We start from the raw sequence: 14,324 nt of genomic DNA, 5'->3' as shown, positions 1-14,324 counted from the left end.
TTAACATACGTGTACCTTCTAATGATCAAAATACAAAAATATTCTCATTTTAAATTTGTATTAATTAAAAATTAAAAATCTAATAAGTGTTAAAAGTACACGTTTAAGGCGCGCATGTGAAAGTTTGCAGACTGAGCGATAGCGAGTTCTGCAATTCACATGAGTGCCTTAAAAATGTTCTTTTTAACACGCATATCATACAATATTTTTTCTACAAACGTAATTACAGGACAATATCTACAAGAACTTTTACGTGAACTTGATTGACATTCCATTTTTATATTTTTTTGACATTACATCAAAATTTCCCATACGGTCAATACCAACTGCAGTGCCTTAAAAATATTTTAAAGCACTAGTGCCTTAAAGTAGCATTTTTAACGCTCGTATGGAGTGCTAAAAATTGCATTTTTAACACGGTTGTAGAAAAATTAATTTAATTTATTATATTGAAACTAAAGCATTTTTGGCATTTAGTAATGCTTTAGTTATTCTACTCGAGTTAATTCCATTTAAAAAATGAAGTAAATTTCTCTATGAGAAGCCGAGAAAATACATATTTTTAACGTATACCGATTTTGAACTTAAAAATTTTATTTTTTTTTCAACCTAGTTTTTTATTGTGATCTTGGTGTTTTTGGTATTTTTCACGCGTAATATCGATCGTTTTTATGATTATAATATGTTGTGAGTCTCGTAAAGAGATTAAAATTTGTATAGAGAATGAGGACCAAAATAAAAACCTAAAGGTCCGAAGAATACCATCCTATTGTTTATAACTTCGTCGCATATGTCGGTCAACTTTCACCGGTTGTATCTCAGGAAACACTCCTCGTAATTCAATGTTTTTCTTTTAAAAGAAGCATACTGCCGCGCCCTTTTCAACACCTATCGTTATGTCACTTTAATTTAATCTAATATGTAGTTACCGAGATATTCTATTTGTGTATAAGCCAAAAAATTTTTTATGAATTTAAATATTCCTGAGGATGCTCAAATAGTCCAATTTTAATTCTATAAAGCATGTTAGATAGGTATTAGTGCTTTTTATACGAAAATCTTAGTTATTCTGGTGTATCATAAAATCATAATCCAGATTTAGCAATACGGCTCACACTCCCTCTAAGGAGAAAATTGACTCATCCCAGATACCTACGGTATCAAAAGGATTGAGCTCTGGTGGTACTCTTTCCGTGTTATCGAGCCCTAGGTGACTTGGTATGCAGGTGTGTCTCCCAAAAATTTTCGTACACATCTGGCCGTTGCGAGTAGTACAGCTTTCTGCATGGTCTTGTAAAGATGTTCATTTAGACCCAGCCTTTTTATGCTTTCGAGGAGGTTCTTCGGAATGACTCCAGTAGTAGACATAATAATAGGTATCGTCTGGGTACTTTGCATTCTTCATTGTCTTCGTATTTGAATTTCCAGATCTCTGTACTTGGCGATCTTTTCAGTAAATTTACTACGTAGATTATTGTTGTTAGGTATCGCCACATCAATTAGTGTTGTTTGCCTTGTTAATTTATTAACTAGTACGAGATCTGGTCTATTATGTGCCACTGTTTGGTCTGTGAGCACAGTGCGGTCCCAGTATAGCTTGTAGTTGCCATCCTCAAGCATACTTTCAGGGACGTATTGATAATATGGGAGATGGTCTGTTTGGAGAAGTCCCAGCTTAATAGGTATCTCCTGATGAAGGATTTTTCCCACTGCGTCATGCCGTTCCTTGTATTCAGTTGCAGCAAATGCCTGACAGTCCCCTGTAAGATGCTGGATGGTTTTTTGGGCTTGGCATCCATATCGGCAACTGTCGTTTTAAACCTGAGGGTCTTTGACGATATGTTTCAGGTAATTTCTGGTTGGTATAATCTGATCCTGAATGGTCAGTAATGAACCTTCCGTTTCAGGGAACATCTTTCCTGATGTCAACCAATAGTTCGACGCTGTATTGTCGACATAGTCTTGGCTGACTTCATTGGGATGTCGCCCGTGTAGAGGTTTTCCCATCCAGCTGCGCATTTTTTCGTCTTTAGTGAGGTGATTTATGCGCATTTATGGTTCCCTCAGTTTGATAGGTGTTGTGTCATCTACTGCGCAAATAGCGCGGTGTAGAATAGATGTCTCAGCCTGCATCTGAAAATAAGTTCTTAAATTAGCAATCTGTTTGTCTAATTGCTCACCTATATCCATAAGTCCTCTTCCTCCTAAATACCGCGGTAATGTCGTTCGTTCTACTGCACTTTTAGGGTGGTGTTTTTGTGCCTTTGTAAGGTGTGTTCGTACTTTTCGCTGAAGATTTTCTATATCCGTTTTTGTCCACTTAACAATACCAAATGAATAGCTAAGCGCGGAACAAGCGTAGGTGTTTAGTGCCTTAAATAAATTGTTACTCTAAAGCTGTGAACAAAGCAGCTGTTTTACCCTTCGTAATAACTCAGTCGTTATCTCAGTTTTCATTTGCTTATGGTCAATTTTTCGCGCCTGCTTTACTCCAAGATATTTGTACATATCGTTTTCGCCCATGGCCTCGATGTTCTGGCCATTAGGCATATCGAATCCACCGGGCTGTACCTTTCCTCTGACTATATTCAAAACACGGCACTTGCCTAGACCGAATTGCATACTAATATCATTAGAGAATGTTTCTGCAGTTTTTAGCATCTGTTCTAGGTGTTCTCGAGTGGAAGCCATTAATTTCAAATCATCCATATACAAGAGATGATTGAGCTTCTCTACCACAGTAATATTGTTTTTAATGCAAAAACCTGAGTCAGTGGAGTTTAAGAGCTGGAAAAGGGGGTTCAAAGCTAAACAGAACCACAATGGACTCAACGAGTCTCCTTGAAACAGGCCCCGGTTGATTACGATATTTTCAGTTTCGATATTGTTTTCACCAGGTATTTGGAGGTGAATTTTAGTCTTCCAATCTCTCATTATATGCCTTAAAAAGGTTACTATGTTATCATCGACTTTGTATATTTTCAATATATCGATAAGCCATTCATGCGGTACTGAATCAAAGGCCTTTTGTAGTCAATAGAGGCAGTAAAAGGAAGGTTTCTTTTTTTAGTGAATGCCTGGTTAGAAATGACTGAGTCGATGATAAGTTGTTCTTTGCAACCCATGGAACCCTTAGCGCATCCTTTCTGTTGAGGCTCTATGATATTGTTTAGAGCACAGTGTTGGTAGATACGCCGGGTTACACAGGATGTGACCAATTTATACAAAGTTGGAAGACAAGTAATTGGGCGTTACTTGGATGGATCTTGGGTGTTATTTTGATCCTTTGGTATTAAATAAGCAGTTCCCTGAGTTAGAAATGATGGTATTTCCTGCGGATTAGAAATAACATGATCAATTAATGTTGATAAGCACTCATGAATACACCAAAACTTTTTAAGCCAGAAATTCTGAACTCCGTCTGGTCCAGGAGATTTCCAGCTCTTTGATGACATTTAAGACCTCTTCATTCGTGAATGGTTCGTAGTTAGGAGTGACTTAGTGGTGACAGTTGTGCGTCGTATCTCCTATCCAGTCAGCATTGTTGTTAAAAGCACCTTGTGTGGAAAGTTGATTTCCCCAAAACTCATGAATTTCATCTTGGCTTGGATCAGACTTGTCGACACTTTCTACGGTGGAATTGAGTTTTCGGTAGAACGCCTTTTCGGGATTCTCAAAAAGTGCATTGTCACATTTTCGGTTATTACTAACCTTGTACCTCCTAAAAATCATAATTATTATTCTGGATATTATTGTGACCGTAAATTTTTAATTTACAATTAAATTGTTGCTAAACTATTTTATTTTTATATTGGTCGTTACTTCTTTGAGTAACTAGGTCCATTTTCTGTTGGAATGTACCAGCTGAACAAACGGGGGCGTGAATTGTAAGTTTTTGAATTCCCTCTTGTCTTCTTCGCTTCAGCATCCATCTGGCTTGCAAATTTTAAAAGATTTGGAGGTGTTACCAAGAAAATGGACCAATAAGTTTTCAATTTAAAAATCTTTTAGTAATATTTTAATATTTTTAAATATTATTAATATTGCTATTAGGATTGAAAACTACTTCGTCTTTCAATTGCCAGATGACGCTAATCACCTAGTCCATTCACGTCAGTTGCGATGTGGGGGATAAACTACCGGTGTTGGTCAATTGAAGTATGGAGTAGCAGGCCTACGTTCTCTCCGATGAGACTCCAACAAGAGTCGAAAATCGTCGATTCAGAGGGCTGGACTGCGCTCCGTATTCTAATTGAAAAATAAGATTGTTTTGCCTTCGCATTGCAACTGAATAAAGACGGAATTTTTATTTTATTTGTTGCTAAACTATTTGTTAGATTGTCGCCGGCCTCCGGAAATATAACCTACTTCAAGAAACCTTTTATTTCACCAAGCTATTTAATTATTGATAAGTAATTACTACCCTAAAATTTTTGTTGAAAATGAAAGATTTTGTTGAAAAAACCCGCATTTTCCGCGAAAAATTTTAGTCGAAGTAAATCGGAAAAAACACGTCTCTATGTAGAATTTAATTACAGTGAATTTTTATTTGGGTGTATTTGGTTTAAAGTTAAAATCTTGGGGTTCCAGAGCAATAATTAAAAAAAATATGCGCTAATTTGTTCATAAAGAAAATAACAATATAACACACTTTCTGTGGACTGTGCATACCTATATTCCCAACAAGATAATTTTCCCAAATTATAACCACTACTACCATAATATCACTGTTCTTATATTTATCATATGCCGTCCATGTTTATGCCAAAATTGTCGTCTAATACCCTATTCAAAAACTTGAGTATCTGACCAAAAAGAAAATCTTAATTGCACACACGATTAAGTAAAAGATTTATTATAAATAAACCTGCTTGTAAAAAAACATATTTATTAATAGTTATTTATGAAACAGTTCGTGAAGTATGCTTTTTGCGAACGCACACGATGTTTAGAGCACGAGCGGCAATGGAGCGAGTGCTACACATCCCGTAAGTTCGCAAAAAGTACTTCACGCACAGTTTCATACAATATATTTTATCTATGATCAACAAATAAAAAACTGTAACTCTTCGTCACTGGAATTTATTTCTATTCTACAATTTTTAGAACTTTGACATTTAAAAATTCTAACTTCTTTCAAACCACAAAACTGTCAAAACTTTTGTCGTAATTTATTGCTCATTATGTCATCACCATGACAACGCGAAAGTTAAGGATATTTGATTATATGAAAGTGTGTCAAAAATAGTGCGAAAAAGTAAGTCCCATTTAAATTACATTGTTACTTCACGCACACTCTAAACCCTTCACGCACTGCTATCTATAATGACAGTTTTCACAAACTAAAAACTTGTAAGTACATAATATGACATAGAGTAGATAAATACATTTTGTAAATTAAAAACTGATAATAAATACTTACTGATCTTAAATCATCTTCGTTCATGGAATACGTTTTACTATTTTTTGATGAAAATTGTCCTATACTACTAGTAGTCTTTAACATTTCATTTCTTCCTTCTTTATCAAGTGCTTCCTTTAAAGCAACCATTAGTCTGTTTACTAGAATAGCTGTCCGTTTCTTTGGAACAATCAACTAAAAAGAGAAACAGAAATTAGTGTAATCACCGTAGTTTTAAGTTCTTTAACAAAACATTTTAATAAATTCTCATCGGAGGAAAGTAAATTAACAAAACAAACTATGGAAGAAGTTGCCGTTATAGGCAAGAAAAGAGAACTTTTCAACGCAGTGAAAGTTGGATAAACATCATACCTGGGCCCAGGCGCGGATACAGGGGGGAGGGCCAACGCGTCCATGGACCCCCTATTGTATTTAGTCTATAAGTATTTTTTTATTATTTATTATTTTTTTCTGTTAACTCTAAACTTTAAGCCATCAGTACAACACTAAATTACACGACAACCGCTTCCAAAGAATTGAAAGAAGCCATAAAATCTAATAAAACATCCCTCTCTGAAAAATAATCTGAAGGCACATTTGTTTGGTAACCGTTGGAACTAAAAACAATGGAAATATTTTTCTCAATTCAAAGAATAACACAAATGATATTTTAAAATAGAAATACATTACACTGAGTATAAACCTTATCTCATGAAAAGTCACGTTCCAAATTTGCGATACAATAAAGATATAAAAATTTGTATTTTACTAGATAATCCATGCGTACCTACCTATTGATGGTAGAATGGTTAACCTTTATGGTAAAGAACGACCAGTGAGATTAATAGTCGTGAATTGTCTATCAATCCTTTTGATACCGTAGGTATCTGGGATTATATAGTGTATTTTATCCTTAGAGTAAGTGTGAGTCTTATGGCTAAATCTGGAAAATATAATATTTGAGCAGTGTTGCCACAGCTCTTGGACAAAATTTCGGGAGACTGCTCCTATATTTTCGGTAGAAATCGTTAAATTTCGGTAAATTTCATTTTTTCCTTCTTTTGCTATCACATTGCAAAAAAATGATACTTTAGGTACGAGTATTCAAAAATAAACTACATTCATCATCATATAATGATCAATAATCACCATTCATCATAAAAATCATTCAAAGTTTAAAATCGGTATACCTTAAAATCGGTATACCTTAAAAAATGTATTTTCTCGGCATTCTAGGTATTTAGAGCAATTTTCTTAATTTTTTTTAATCCAAAGTAACTCGAGTAGAGCCGTCTCTAACGCAATACTAAATATCGAGGATGCTTTAGTTTTGTTATAAGGAATTAATTTATTTATATCTAATAAAATAAAACTGCATATTTTTTCCTGTTGTAGACTTTAAAAAAAAACTTACCACACGTGTACCTATTAACGTTCAAAATACAAATATTCTTATTCGAATGCTGTTTTTTGCAAGTATCTCCAATTGTTTATGTATTTCAAATTAGAAACTATTAAGATCTAAAATATTTATTTAAAACATTTTTCTCTAAAATCTACAAGAAATGTTTTACAGGCAAAAACATGATTTTTTACACTTTATAATCGTTTAAAAACAAAACAATGTCGGATATTGAAGCAATTGAGAACGAGAAAAATTTTTAATGTTCCTTTATGTTGAAATACTTTAAGTTAAAAAGGTGCAAAATAAACTTCTCCTGTTTTAAGATTTTAATATATTATGTAACTACTATTTTTAGTTTGAAATTATCTTTTATATCAAAATAAGCCACAATCCTTCATATTCACTATTCAGATTCAGGTAGATACACCGGCGCACATGGATTCGCTCCCAACCCCTATAAAACCACTTTTATTGTACACGAGTTGGCTCCGAAACTCATACCCGAAAGTTAAGTTATGACCGAAGGGTTAGGTCTTCCTACCTGAACCCGGGAGCGAATCCATGTGCAGCCAGATACACTTTACTCCCAAAATCATAGTATAAAAGAACAAAGGACTGGTCATAAAATTGATATCGGAAAATCCGTATCTGCTGGTTCGCACATTGTGTCACAAGCTAGTACAAGTAATTCAAGAATTCTTGAAAATTGACTAAACTCTGTTGCTAAATCTATTTTCTATTTTCTAAGTCTGCCCCCCCCCCTAGTATGAATTTCTAGATCCGCGCCTGCCTAGGTCACATACTGAGAAATAATAAGTACGAAAGAAAGGACTAGGAAGGAAAAGACTATCGTGGCTCAGAAACATCAGACAACGGGCAGAGCTAAATTTTGAACAGCTAATAAAAACAGCGAAAGACAGAGAAGAGTTTGCAATAATTGTAGTAGCCAACATCCATTGAGGAGAGACCTCTTTAAAAGGAAGAAGAAATAAATTTTAAAAAACAAGCAATTAGATATATAAAACATAGTTTAAAAAACCTAATAAAAATAGACGGTTTCGTTGTGATTCCATTCGAGTCTCTTGCCATTCCCTGACACGTGTTTCTAGGTTTACCCGTTATCAAAGAGACTTTTCAAGAAGACTGAATTAAACGAAAACGCACCGACTCGTTGGTAAATATGTTATGGCGAACACGCCACTGCAGCACTGGGTGCGTTTTTATTCCCATATCTAGACTAGAGCGGAGATAAGAAACACCCACGCTGATGATTTCGAGGTTTCAATGATATGTGCCAGGACTGTGAGAGGTTTTAAGAAATTTTGTATTTATTAATTTGGAATTCAGTATCGTTTTGTATTCTGAGCTGTTAATATCTAAATAAAACTTGTGCATTTCCTTCAATAGTTTCGTTAATTAATTCTCCAACGAACACACCTCATTTTATAAAGAATAAAACTGGCGCAGTCAGTAGGATTTTTCAATTAGAAAAAGTAAAGCCTTTTTTTAATCGATTTTAATCGTTAATTGGGAAATTGAAGAATTAGTGACTTAGTAGTTGAGTTCTGAGTGTAAGGCCACGAGGAAGGAAAACTGAAGGAACCCGTAAGCAGCTTTGAAGAATTCCAAGTGTAAGGCCACTTGTTGTGTAAAGCCACAAAGCAATTCGGAAGTTCTGGGGAGGCGCAACTAGCAACTTCGTGAAATCTTCTTAACCACCAGCTTCAGTGAAAAGCCACTCGACCATGGAAACGGTGAAGCATTTCCACAGAAGAAGCAACAACATAGCGGCTACTATACCGGCTACATACAGTTTAGAATTTCGACCAGTTCTAGTGTAAGGCCACTTGATCTGGAAGGTACAAAACGTGCTCACACCCGTTATCTGCCCGTTCCAGTGTTAGACCACTTGATCTGGGAAATTGCAACGTTCTCCACCCGTTCCATTGTAAAGCGACTAGATCTGGGAAGCTGCAACATTTTCGACCCGTTCCGGTGTAAAGCCACGTTCTCACGGAAATACTAAAGGTTAGTCGAATTATATTCATTTTGTATTTGTTTTCATTTTTTTTATTTACTCTGTTTCGCTATTTTCAAACTTTTAAGATATCAGATCTAGTATTTGCCTTTTTTTTACTTGTTTCATTTATTTTTTTAATACAATGGCAACTAACGACGTAACAGCAATTACGTCCATAATTTCCGCCAGCATTTCTAATAATTATATTAACCCATTTAGCGCCAAAGGTGCGAAAACGCACCATTTTTTGTAGAATTTTTTTTTGACAATTCGTTGATTTTTTTTAAATCTTTGTATTTTTTAAGCAACCAGAAGATATAAGTGTAAATAAATTTAATTTTGTTTAATTTCCAAACTCATGCTTTCATCACAAAAATATTTTCTAAATGTCCGACATTTTCAATCCTTCGACACAACTTTATTTTTACTGTAGTAATTTTATTGACATAACACTTTTGTGGTCAAATAAATTAAAACATTATTTTTTTAACCTATTTGTACACCAATTGTTATAAAAATACAAAAAAAAAATTTCTGAGTCATCAAATCTCGTGTTTGAAAATAATGGTTCGATAACGACCCATTGGCGGAAATCGACATATAATCCTGTCTGATCAGGAATAAGTTCAATGTGGTGCACAGGCAGTAATTTGTTGGGATATTTCTTTATTATGTGTAAAAACACGTATCCACTATGCTTGCGCTCCGAGCTCCTGCAACTGCTCCACATAGTGGACAAGTTTGGCGCTCCCAGACTGTGCAATTGTGCGCACTCTGCCTCGGCGCTCCAATCTGTGGCAGTTTATATGTAAGGGAGCGCATACCGTATCGATTGAAGCAGTTGCAGGGAGCGCGGAGCGCAAGAAGTTCGTGAACATAGTGGATGGTTGGCGCTCTCGGACCATGCAACAGTGTGCGCTCCGCCTCAACGGTCCAATAGGTGGCTGTTTATATGTAGAGGAGGCAATGCATGTAGATGGGAGCAGTTGCAGGGAGCGCGGAGCGCAAGAAGTTTGTGAACATAGTGGATGGTTGGCGCTCCGCCTCGGCGTTCCAATTGGTGTCGGTTTATATGTAGAGGAGCGCATACCGTATCGATTGGAGCAGTTGCAGGGAGCGCGGAGTGCAAGAGGTTCGTGAACATAGTGGATGGTTGGCGCTCCCGGACCGTGCAACAGTGCGCCAACGACCGTGCGGCAGTGCCTCGGTGGTCAAATATTACGAACGTAGTGGATACGTACCTTTAGAAAGACGGGTATTCTGGTATTCAATTTGGTTATAATCTAGGGTGGGGGAGGGGGAAAGGGCTACATAAGGGAGGTTCTGTAGTGTTGTAGACAATATGTCGATTTGTCGAATTTATGCAACTGGCACAGTGCAAGATACAGGATTGGAAAGTGTAAACTGGAAATATCTAAAATAATTTCTAAAAAAGATAGACGGCCGCTCGACTTCGTTTTTGAGAAAGAAGCTAAAGAAGGTGTAGGCAATGTTCTAACCATACTATTTTTGTTTATCAAAACTTTCAGGTCCATTTACACTCTAAATGTTTTGAGACTTTTCACAAAAAATAAAATTGTGTATTTAAATTTTTATATCTCATTTCCGCCAAAGGTTCGAAAACGAACCATTTTGTTGTTGTGACACCTGCCATTATCAAAGTGTAAAACAATTTTTTTACGAATGTTTAAGTTTATTTTACTCTAGTTAATCAAATATATTACATATTATTTCAGTATTTCTTTGCTTGGCGGTTAATGGGTTAAGTGTGACAAAGCTATCAAAGCTCACAAATGTTTTTGATGGGTATTCTTCAAAATTACACTATTTTATAGATTCTGTTGATTTTATTTTTGCAAAATTTGACCCAGCGGATTTACAAATTTTTCCTTTTATTGTAAAAAGCAGGTTAGAGGGAAAAGCTCTTGATTTCATTGGTTCGAAAGAATTTTCGACATGGCAAGAGATAAAAAATGCTCTCCTTTCTCAGTTTGGTGAAAATTTGGATTTGCAGTGTCTAAATTTTGAGTGATATCATTTTGAGCAACGTTCTAATGAAAAACCTGTAAATATCGGTGATATAATTGAAAAACAATTAATAAGAATCAATAAAGTTATTAAATACGATTCAAATTTAAATAATGTCAAGAAAAAATGTTTAAATAATTTTCACAGTAAGACTGCAATTCTGACCGCTATTATTACGGGCATAAAAGAACCTTTGTGTCAAATGCTTCGCTCTTTAAATCCTAGTTCGTTAATTCAAATTAAGCAAATTTTAAACGATTATGAAAATCAACAATATTTCAAAAAAACAAATGACAATTGAAGACCTTGGGACCAGAAGGGGGCATGCCACCAAACAATATTTTGGAGAAAACATCATTTTAAAGTTATTTTCAAATCCTGAAATCCAATTTTTAAATTTTTTCTTGGCAGTAAGGCTCATAGTCGTTTGGAAATATGATATTAAATACACAATAAAAGTAACACAAATGTTTATTTAACGGTTTTTGAGTTTTTGAGCATTTTTTGAAAAAATATGAGCCTTATCCCCTTTTGTATAAAAAAATATATTCTAAAATATGAACATAAAATGCAACAATAAAATAATTCAGTTGTCAATATTTTCAATATCTAAAAAGTCGTCCAAATGTTCAATGTCTTCTAGTGGTTCATTATTCTCAGTATCTGGTAGAATTTGTTGGCAAGCACCAATTTCTGCCTACACTGTTTTTTGCAACCGCAAGGTGGACCTAATTTTTTTGGTTCTATTTTCTTCCCTTTTGTATTTATATACATTATACATATTCGTAAACTAGATTCTTTTTAGTCTTGCGCTTAATTTTTTATGTCGTTGGGTATCCTTGTGTCTCCATCTAGAAGGCGCCTTCTTTTCTGGAGTTGTCAAGAGAACTCGAGAAGTCTGTGGGGTATAAACCTATTCATTTCCCTACAATGAAGTAGGTATTTTACTAAAAAGGTATAAGCCACAAAAAACCTTTAGAACAATCCTAATATTTTTAGGTTAGAAAAATATAACATAAGGGGACAAGCCACACAGTAAATAAACTTACTGTTCCTGAGTTTATATTTTCCCAATCGCTGCTACTTCCGGATACTGTATAGTCTTTGTCATCTTCGCTTTTATTTAAAAACGGATCTTGGTCACTGTGTTCAGAACCAAACTCAGAAAAGTCTATTTTCCGTTTACATACACGGGAATGTTCCGCCGCCATGTTGATTACTACTGTGGCTTGTCTCCTTCTGTTGCAATATAAAGTAATGGTGACACAACGGGACTTAACTACAGCGGTACCATCTATGAGAAAACTGCTGAAATTTTCTGTTTGGGACATTAATATGGTATTAAAGTGTGCGATTCCTACTTTAACTCATTTTTGACGAAATTGTGGCTTGTCCCCTTCTGGTCCCAAGGTCTTCAATTGTTCTAAATTAAATATAAATAATGACAATAAAATTTTTTTCTACGAGCGTGCAAAAATGTCTACTTTCGCGCACGCATTTTAGTTTAGAAAGTTTCACTTTACCGCACGCGTGTTACTTTTCCGCACGCGTGTTACTTTTCCGCACGCGCTTTTTACTTTTACGCACGCGTGTTAATTTAGATATGTTAATATGGCCTTAAAGTAATTATAATACATGCAATAAACTAATATTTAGATATTATTTACTAATTTATTTCAAATATAACTTATCGTGTTCCTGTTTTAATGAAATTAACGCGACAATTAGATGAAATAAAATTATTTTGACATAACATTCGAAAGTCAAATCGGGAGACAATAACAGTCGTTTTGAATCATCGTCATGGAAACCAAGATCTTCGTCATGCTAACTAATTATATTGAAAATTTGGTTTTGACAACCTTGTCAAAGAATTAAATTGTGTATGTATTTTCATATTAATTAAATTAATTGATTAAGATTTGGTAATTTTTTAAAGACTCTTAGAAAAAATATTGTTCCTAACTCTTGCAGAAAATCTCTTTTCCGCACTTTCTGAAGAATGACTTTCTGCACTTGTTAGGAAAATAACTATTTTAAGTACTGCAGGTAAGCAAAAAAACATTTTCTGCTCCCGGTTCAACATCAGTGGCTGGAAAATTTTAATACTTACACCTTTTTCTTTTTGATAAACAAAAAAAATTCTCACTGTTATAAGCTTTATTTTAACTGATAAAATTCTAAATACACCAAAATCAGTATTAAACACAGGACCGTATGTTATTCATTCTTGAAGTTAATGAAACCAATAAAAGTCTAACATTTAAGTTGGATAACGATATAGCCTAATAAAATAAAAAAAAGTCAAAATGTAAATTCGTACAGGTTAAAACAAATTTTATATCAAAGTTTAGGTGGGTACAAGAGATATTTTCAAGAAAGTATCCAAATCATACAAGGGGATCATTGCTTAAATAATTAAAAAGGGGTCACTTTTGCAAATAAAAATACTTTTTTAACTGCTGAGGTAATTCACTTATTAATGAAGGTCTATGGGATTTTTTCTGCTAAGTTGAAGGGTAAATCTTTCACATAAGACTTACTATATTAAATTTGACCCCCTATTTATTTAAATAATTGTACATAAAACTTTAAAAACAAATTTGCAAAAAATTATTTTTAGCATTTTAAATAAGCACTTTAAATATCTTGTTTTACAGATTAAGTTGCGCTATGTTACCAGTATTAAGCAAAAAAAAATTGGTCGGAAAATATTTAATATTTTGTGAGATATTGAATTTGTTTATTAAATGTTACTATATTTTCAATTGCAAAAACGCGGTTGTTGCCAAAGAAATATTCACCTAATTAAGATCTTACTATTTTTATTTTTATGTTTATTTTCGATAAATGTATTGATAAATTTAAATTTCAACTAAACTCCCCCCTAAAATGGCATTTGAAAATTATTCAAATTTGTTTATAATTTGTTTTTTTAATAACGTCGTGGGGATTAAGTATTTTGAAATTCCGTTTCGATAATTGGGTTCCTGGGAATTTTTTACTAATTAACAAAATTTTTTGTCGTTTTTCTTCTTCTTTTTTTTCTTGGAGTTACATTACTACGGGCCCTTTTAGGGTTAGATTTTATTAAAAATATCGAATTTCTGAGTTGTAGATTCTAGACCTACAAATATTAAGATTTAACTAAAATCTCTTTATTATAATGTGGCTACTTACTGAGTTACAGGGTGTTTTATTTAAAAATTTAAAAATTATTGTTACCAAGTACTTTAAAACTATTTGACGTATCCTTATCATACTTGGCAGAAAGTGTGGCTATTATACACCCTAGATACTAAATTGTGATTAATAAACGCTTCTAGCTAGTTCCAGAGGCGTACGACAGGGGATAGTGAATGATTGACCCTTCCCAAATTCTACGCCACTGAGTCAATTACTATTTTAGCTAAATTTTTCGACTCTCCAATACTTTGTATGTAAATAGCTTTATTGGTATCGATAAAGTC

General features: G+C 34.1%; 1 protein-coding gene across 1 annotated transcript in view; it reads right to left on the bottom strand.

The window, feature by feature from the left end:
• The window catches only part of LOC114337667 (uncharacterized), a 53,795-nt gene extending 39,680 nt beyond the window's left edge, over positions 1-14,115 (bottom strand). The window contains exons 1-2 of the mRNA XM_050652064.1: positions 14,068-14,115; positions 5,423-5,596 (exon numbers count right to left, since the gene is read on the bottom strand). Of these exons, the coding sequence (XP_050508021.1) occupies positions 5,423-5,596; positions 14,068-14,115 (222 nt within the window). The remainder of the gene's footprint in view (positions 1-5,422; positions 5,597-14,067) is intronic.
• Positions 14,116-14,324: the final 209 nt, after the last annotated feature.

The sequence above is a fragment of the Diabrotica virgifera genome, chromosome 5, assembly GCF_917563875.1.
Source record: "Diabrotica virgifera virgifera chromosome 5, PGI_DIABVI_V3a".
NCBI lineage: Eukaryota > Metazoa > Arthropoda > Insecta > Coleoptera > Chrysomelidae > Diabrotica > Diabrotica virgifera.
The sequence above is the reverse complement of the archived record's forward strand: the minus strand, read 5'-3'. Positions and strand labels throughout refer to the sequence as shown.